Below are 8,801 nucleotides of genomic sequence, written 5' to 3' on the forward strand. Positions count from 1 at the left end.
AGGTCCCATCACTTAGGTTTCACATGGTCCAATAATGGGAGGGAAATGTAAACAATTTATAAAACATGCCCCACAAACCAGATTTTTAAACAAACCCATATAGAGGCTAAAGCAAATGGGGCCTCAAAACAGCTTTCCTTTCAAAAAAAATGGGGAGGGGGAGGGGGGTTGTGGCTGCCTGGGATGGGCTAACCTGCCCTGGGTCGGCCTGGCTTGGGCTGGCCCAGTTGGATTCAGATAACCCAGCAAGCAAAAGCTGAAAAGCTGTTTTTAAAAAATAACAAATCCGAAAAGATTTTTTAAAAACAATATGGGCTAAAGCCCATGAGGCTTTACGTTAAACCCCAAAATGACCAAAACCTGTCCAATGAGGCCCAATAGGAATTAGAAAACCTACAAGCACCAAATATGGTGGTGTCTTTCATCCCCAACCTCCTGCCGCTCCTCAGGGGACGAAACACCGGAAGTCTCTGCCTGGCAGGAGCCCTATGGCCGATAGCATCCGTAGCGAAAGGTCACGGGTGCCTGCAATTGTGACCGCTAGCACCTGCAGCCAAGGCCATGAGTGCCTTACAGCTGTGGCCGCTATCGCCCTGCAGTCAAGGCCAGGATCACAGTTTAGGGTTTCCAAAGCGTAATACATCCAAAGGAATACAACACTTGATAGAAGCTCCTTGCAGAGATGAATGGGTACATTTCCGATAAACCTGTAGGGTTGAAACCCTAACACTCACTCAACGATGAGAGAGAGAGAGAGAGGCCCATTATCTCTTTTAGGTGCAACCCAATCTAATAAATGCATACTACTAACTCATAAGTACACCTTATCATGGATATAACAATTGATTATAAATAGTCTATCCATTTAACAATATTCCATAATAGACCTAAGGGCATGAAATAAATTATTGTCACTACCCTAGTCCATCGAAACAACTTATTTAGAGAATTTGGACTGTTGATTAGATGCTAAAACTTATGTAACTCTTTTTAAATATATTATTAATAACTAATAAAATTTTAAATCGTTTGCAAACTATTTACAAAACTGGCACCAGCCTGAAATTTTGTCTAATCATAGTCATATGTCTCTCTCAAGATTAACTCTATTTGTGAAGTGGACTTCCATTAACAAACATGTACTGTCAATCCCGCGTATTGATATATAATCAATGGGTGCATCAACCATTAGTATACCAAAACATATAATGTCTGGCTGCAACGATAAGGATCTCTCAGGTCTGGGGACCAAACAACTATAACAAAGAACCTTGCTTCAATAATAACCGATAGTAATCCATACAATGTTTTCAACTGATCCTGCTCAATACACAGATATATGAGTATCTCTACATTTGTGTCTGGAATCACCATTTTCATGAATGCACAATGCGGCAACCATGTAAACAAAACACTCTATTCCGTCCTTAATTGTGAACAATCTAATACAAAATGAAAAAAGGAAATAATTCAAAATTAAAAAAATGCCCTTTGCACATTTGATCTATAATTTAATTTCATCATGTAGATAATTACAATTTAATCATAATTTGTTGATAACTTTTTTTTTTTTTGATAAGTATTTGTTTATAACTATTACAATGATGCCATTTTATCACAATTTCATTTCCATCTTTGGGTAAATTTCACAATTTTGTAGGGTTAAGAAGCAATAATCATTAATCAAGGCAAAAGGCAAAGAGGGAAGTTCCAGGAGTAGAGTTCAGTAAAATTGCTGCAAGTGTTACATTAAATCCATTCCCAACGTATATGCAACCATTGCTTACCAAAATGCCACCATATACTGTTGCACCTGTCTCATAAGACCACAATATCTTCCCTTTCTCTGCACTTAATGCATATATGTTCCCTTTTTGAGTTGTTGAGCCAGCAAATAAGACACCATTAGCGACAGTTACTGGACCATTAGCTGTGGCATTGCTTGGGTTTGCTGTTGACCAAAGTACTTCTCCTGTGTTTGCTTCCATAGCCACCCATCCACCTGCTGTTGTTGTTTTATTTAATGGTGAAAGGGTGAAGTTCCTATGTTTGCTGTTAGCAATATTTGTGTAGACTCTCAAACCATCTGTTGCAGCTCCTGAGATCCCTCCTCCCATGATACCACCAGGGCCAGCTACCTACAAGAAGATATTTTGTTAATCACTTTTCATCTTTCCCGATAATTTGTTAGGGTTCTACGCGGAAGGCAGAAGTAATAATCCTACATTGGATGTAAGTAGTCCGATGTGGAAACTTTAGGTACTTGAACACTGACAAAATTTGGTAGCAATCAGGATTGTAGCAATGTTCCTACTGCCCTAGGCGCCAACTTGGAATAATCCCCTTCCCATTTGGGTTTACAAATACCCCTTAGGTTTTAGTATTTTACAAAATACCCTTTGGTATTCCAAATCGGTGCCTACAATTGCAGCAGCACGAATATGGATTTAACTTGAGAAGCAGCCAAATTTTATCCCTTGGACACCCTCTCTTTCATGGTTACCTTTTAAGGATGAGTTCTACCCGAGTCCTTAAAGTGGTATAACTAAAGTTGTGGTAGAGCCTAGGTATGGTAACTTGGTGTGGCGGTGTAGGATTAAGTCGGAGAAGATCTTGATTGCTCCCACATGGTGGGGGAGATGGGGAAGATCTAGTTGCTCCCATGTAAAGGGAGAGATTGTTTGGGTTCTACGTGGAAGGTAGAAGTAATAATTCCACGTCGGATGTGAGTAGCCTGATACGGAGACTTATAGGTACTTGAGCACTCTCTCATTAACGACTAGCTTTTAGGATGACTAAGTGGTATCGAAGTGAAAGTTGTGGTATAACCAAGGCATGATAAGCCAGTATCTGAGGAGGATCCTATATCCCCTCCAGTTCCCTACCCGGATCAATTCCCCAGTGCCTCTAAGAAGGGGAGGGGGGCAATGACCACCTTACCTATACTCGAACACTTTGCCCGGGTGGGGTTCACCTTCCCCTTATTAGAGGTACTAGGGAACTGAAGGAGATAATTTTCCTTATGAGGATGAAGACCGAGAAAATCTAGGTTATTCTGGCATGGAAGGGGAGTTTTATGGGTCTGATGTGGAAACTTATGGGTACTTGGACTCCCACAATTAGCTTTTAAGGATGAGTTCTACCCAAGTCCCTAAAATAACTTACCGTAGACCAGATAATGTCACCGGTATCACGGTCCAATGCCCAAGCAATTCCACTTTTTTGTACTGCAGTCACAATATCATGCTTGGTTTCATTAACAACTATACTAAGAATCATGGGTGCTTCACCAAAATCAGCATCAGGGTTAGAACCAGGAGTGCAATTAGGAGTATTAGCATTACTACTGCAAGCAGAGTACCATAAATCATATCCACCTAACTGTCGAAACCATTTGATGTTTCCTTCATTGATATCAAAAGCCAAGATTGAATTTTCATGATTGTCTGGTTCAATGCATTCATCACCATAAGAAGCTGTGTTGACCTGATCACTACTAGTGGAATTCTTCTGGCAATCAAGAACATAAGAAGGAGCAGAGTAGAGATTTCCAGTTCCAACATAAACAAGACCACGAGAAGTATCAATGGAGGGACTACTTCCCCAAATAGCTGCACCTGCATATCCTCCTTGTTGACCATTGTTATCTGGAAGAGTAAAGGTTTGCCATAATATTTTTCCAGTTGAGATATCTAGTTTGGCCATTCTACCACGGAAAGTGCAACATTTGTCTGCACTTACAGTTTCCTCTGCTGATGAAGTTCCCACATAAAAAGCCCTGCAGAAACATATAACAAATTAATCTATGGGCAAGAGGTCTCTACTTGGGCAAATGGGCAAGAGATCTCTACTTGGTCGCATGGTCAACGTCTGGACTAATAGGGGAGCACCCCTGGGTATCTACCAAGGGGTAGAGATGTCATTTCACAGTGCCCTATGAGAGGGCATAGGGAACACCACCAAGTAGAGATCTTTTTCCCTATAACTTATAATGGAATCAACTAGTATCTTCAAAGTAAAGGGAAATCCATGAAAATGGGAAAGACTTGAACCGACACAACAGATGATCAAGTTGTCATTCTTGAAATGTAAGTGAAAAGATTAAGGTGACAACTGACCCATTCATCTCTCTCTCTCTCTCTCTCTCTTGGTGTGTGCGCGTGTGTGCGTGCATGCGCACGTGTGAGATTAAGACTCTTTACTACTTTTTCCTTCTTTCCCCATCAAGGTTTTAAGAATCGGTATGGATACAGATCAGTCTTGGACTCTTGGCCAATATCAATCTGAATCACCCGTATCAGTCAAGATTGGACAGATCTGCCCCTGATTTTCATTTAATTATTTTAAAAATTTTTTTTTTTACCCTTGTTTTGAACCGATCCTCTGATACGGGATAGCCCCTGGATCGGTATCGCCCTCCATCAATACTGATCCGATCCAAACAATTCCTCTAATTCGCTACCGATCCCTACAATTAGGGGTGCAAGTTTGGCCATGACGGCCTGAGCCCGCCTTGAGCTTGAACAGGGCCTGGGTTGAGATATCCTAGCCTTGAGGGCGGGTCATGGTTGGGAATTTCTAACCTTAAATCAGGGTTGAGCCAGGCTAGGGTTGAGGCCTCGAGCTGAGCCCTGCCTGGCCTGGCCCAACCTTGCTCGACCCTGTCTTCATTTTCATGTTCTTTCTTTCTTTTTCTTTTTTTCCTTTTTCTTGTTCCTCTTCTTTCTTCCTTCTTCTTCTTCCCATTCTTGCCAGCCCATGCATCTCCCTACCCCCCCAAGGTTAGGGCCAATTAGGGTCAGCCCGGCCTGACCCTGAGGGTGGGTAAGGGTTAGATTTTTCTGGTCCTGAATCAAGGCCAGATTGGGTCTGGGCTCAACTAAGGGGACTCAGGGTTGGGCTAAGGTTTTAAAAGCCTGGTCCAACCTGACCCTATTGCAGCCCTACCTACAACCGTGTTCTTTTTTATGGTAAGACTAACCGAGTTCTACATTAAGGGATATTCTCTATGTAATAATTATGTGGCTACATGAGTTTACATAAATAGGGCAAAAGATAATTATGAAAATGACAACATTATTTTTGATACTATCATGATGAATAACCAAACATGGTTACATAGAGCAAAACCCCCTTTTTTTTCTTTCTTTTTTTTTTTTGGGAGGGAGGGAGGGAGGGAGAGGGGGAGGGCATTCGTACACGGGAGATTCTCCCATCAACTCCTTCAAATATGGGGGTAAGGGTGTTTATGTTATTTTAAATGACCATTTATGCCAATCTAACTGCATTTAATGCCGATTGTGTACATGCATTACCGTGCATAAAAACTTTGCCTTTTTTTTTTCTTCTCATTTCTAATGTAATAATAAGAGGAAAAGATCCACACACTATCTATGTGCGGATTCTTTCCAATGCTCTCTCACAAAAAAAGAGGATCCACACATTTTGTTTAAGGTCCACCTAGATTGATACCTTTTTCATATCACTAATTGGTAGTGGGATGTAAATTTCTTCCTACGTTGGCAGCATGAGAACCCTCTCCCTATTAATAAATTGGAAAATAGAATGCTGACTGGTCGCGTGCAACCTAAGGGTGTCAAAACCAAACCAAAACTAATCCAACCCGTTTACATTGAAATTATGAAACCGTTTAATAAATAAAAATTTATTTTTAAAATTGAGATTGCTTAGTTAAGCGGTTTAAAATGAACCAAACCATATAAATTAACCGATTAATATATAGATAGTAAGTTAAGTCATTCATGATTAGAATAAAAAAATAAATAAAATTAAACAAATCCCACTAAAAATTAAGAGACATTTAAACATTTTGAATAAAACTTTTTTTTTTGGTAGAATGAATAAAACTTTAAAACATATAAATAACCATAGCCTTACACTTAATAAAAGAAGACATATAACAATAACAAATTCAATTCAATGTTAAGTTTACATCTATTTCAATAGTAAAAAATTAAAAGACAAAGAAGGTTTTTTAATAGAAAATAAAAAAACCTAATAAAATCGTTTAATAAATAGTTTGGTTTTACTTTTACCTAAAAATTCTTGCAGCGAACTGTTTAATACCGTTAGTGCAGTTTGCCCCTTGACACAACCCTCCTGAAATGACTGCCCCACGTCCCACAAAATAAAAAAAATACCCATCAATGCCCCTTTGCATCGCCTCATTGGCCCGACATTGATGCAGGGGCCAAGCAACAATTAAACTATTATTATCATAACTAAATCCAAAACAAACTACTACAGAAGGGAGAGATAGTGAAGTTAATAACTAACCCATTGTAGGCAGTTCCAGACATGGTAACAAGAGAAGCATTATGGCTGTCCAGCCTATTCAACCAAACAAGATTCCCAGTTTCTCTTTCCACTGCAATCACAACAGCAGGACCATAAATTCCAAATATAAGAATGTCTCCAGCAACAGTTGGTGTAGATCTTGAAACAGTCACATTAACTCCATAAATCATTCCTGTTCCTCTTAATCCAGTAAGTTCTTCTAAGTTCTTCTCCCACACCAAAGACCCATCATCAGCCTTCACAGCATAAATATGTCCATTCCAACTAGGAAAATAAAGGGTTTCGTCGTAAACCGCCGGTGTCGCCGTAATATCTTTCCCTGCATAGAATTTCCATTTCAACTGCAATTTTGAAACTGTTCTTGGACTTATCTCTGTTTCTTCCTTTGCATATCTTCTGTTATATATATCTCCTCCATGGTTCAACCACTAGAAGAAAAGACTAATTACAAAAGCTGCATTTATAAATTTAGAATCTATTCCAAGAATGCATACCAAACACAACCTTTATTTTCAAATTACAGAAATTAGAAAGAAATTAGTACTTACATTTGAATTAGCTGCACTGGTTGTAAAAGTGAGAAGGAAAAATATTGCCCAGAGAACATTAAGCGCCATTGAACAACACAAAGAACTATAAATTCTTCAAACAAACTTGGAATTTATATCATAAGTTTGCTTAAGACTTGGTTTATATTTCAGTTTTTTTTATTTTTTAAATTTGGTGAATTGACTTTTGATTTTTGATTTTTGATTTCTATTTTTAAAAAAAGTAAATGGCAACCAACCAATCACGTGAAGATTCATATAAGCACTGTTGACAAAAGGGTCAACCTTAGATTTCAAAATCTTTGAATGGAATGGGGATCTGGGTCGGTGAAGAACTGGTTAGAATAGAACCAAATTTCTAAAACATTGGTTTGTTAGCTAGACATGGGACTTTATTGACTTAAAAAATAAGAACCAAAGGATTCTCGAATCTACATAGAAAATCTAAATAACTTGATTTGAAATCAATCTCTTTTTAACTTTTTTTGAGCTTTCAGTATCAATTCAAAGCTTTTATGAAACCTGTGAGTATAGAATTTGTAACAAATTTGAGGAGCTGTGGAGTACGGAGCATTCTTCTCTCTTTAAAAGACTAACTTGCAAGTAATGCAGAAATGGCAAGTTTCTGATCCTCCAACTGGCCAAATTGGGAGATGCTTACTGGGTTTTGTGTACTGGTCGAGTAGTCACATAGAACCGGATATAGGGATGGGGATAGTAGGAACATTACTGCAACTCGGGTTTGATTCAGATTGAAGGAACTAAAAGAGTCAATGACAAATGGAAGTTGATATTTTATGTGATTTACTTTAGATTGAATTACAATTGTGAGTGTATAAATAGGTGAGAGGGATCCACATGTTGGAAACTTAATCCCCTAGAATACACATACCATAAAGAGAAGATTACACAATAAATCATATCTACTATAAATGAGAGTTTGAGGGAGATGATATTGAGATCATGGATTGTCTAGGGATTGCATGCTTGATGCTCAAGCAATGGCAAACATAGAAAGAAATCGGATATGGTGTGATATGGTCTAATACACCCCCTCAAGGTGAAGAATGGAGTGATCGAATCTTCAGCTTGTCCTGAAGAAATGAGAATCTGACAGTACCGAGTCGATCCATTGGTCATAATGTCTGCAATTTGATCTATGGTAGAAATAAACCTGACTTGAAGATCACGTTTGACAACTTTATCACGAACAAAGTGGAAATCGATTTCCACGTGCTTGGTGTGGGCGTGAAAAACTGGATTTGTATACATGGCGCCGATGTTGTCACACCATAACATAGGGGCCAGAGAAGTAGAGAGGCCAAGTTCACCAAACAGAAACTGAAGCCAGGTGAGCTCAGCACAGGTGTCGGCAAGAGCCTTGTACTCGGACTTAGTGGAGGACCAGGCAACAGTCTTCTGCTTCTTGGAAGCCTAAGAAATCAAATTACTGCTTCTTGGAAGCCCAAGAAATCAAATTATGTCCCATATAGATGGCATATCCACTAGTAGATTTGTGATCATCACCATCACCAGCCCAATCGGCATCAAAGAAAGCTTGGAGATCTTGAGATGAGGATTGAGTTATATGGAGCCCATAGTCAACTATGTGTTTGAGGTAGCGTAAAATACGCTTTAACATGGTCCAATGGTCTTCTGTAGAGTTATGCATGTACTGGCAGGTATCAGAGAGTCCTCAACGGAGTCCAACTCTGTCCCTCTCTTGCATGGTTCCAAGTATTGGTATCGTATCGCCCGTATCGGGTGATATGTATCGGTTTTGCTAGTCACCGATACTGATACCGTGCCAATACCGTATCAGTAGCACGATACAGACAAGGGGTAAACTAGTCAGAAAACTCATTCTTTAAGGAGATTCGGGGTTAATTTTTTTCGATACAGCCGATCCGGGCCGATATCGTATCGGTATTATAT

At 39.3% G+C, this 8,801-nt stretch overlaps 1 protein-coding gene across 1 annotated transcript; it reads right to left on the reverse strand.

Annotated features, from left to right (window-relative positions):
* Positions 1 to 1,656: 1,656 nt before the first annotated feature.
* Positions 1,657 to 6,935, reverse strand: LOC122645152 (polyvinylalcohol dehydrogenase-like). Its single transcript, XM_043838488.1, has 4 exons — positions 6,867 to 6,935; positions 6,298 to 6,746; positions 3,166 to 3,778; positions 1,657 to 2,138 (listed from the first exon to the last, which is right to left on the reverse strand). The coding sequence occupies exons 1-4, from the start codon at positions 6,933 to 6,935 to the stop codon at positions 1,680 to 1,682; spliced, it is 1,590 nt and encodes a 529-aa protein (XP_043694423.1). The 3' UTR covers positions 1,657 to 1,679.
* Positions 6,936 to 8,801: the final 1,866 nt, after the last annotated feature.

This window comes from Telopea speciosissima, chromosome 11 (genome assembly GCF_018873765.1).
Source record: "Telopea speciosissima isolate NSW1024214 ecotype Mountain lineage chromosome 11, Tspe_v1, whole genome shotgun sequence".
In the NCBI taxonomy this organism is placed as follows: Eukaryota; Viridiplantae; Streptophyta; class Magnoliopsida; order Proteales; family Proteaceae; genus Telopea; species Telopea speciosissima.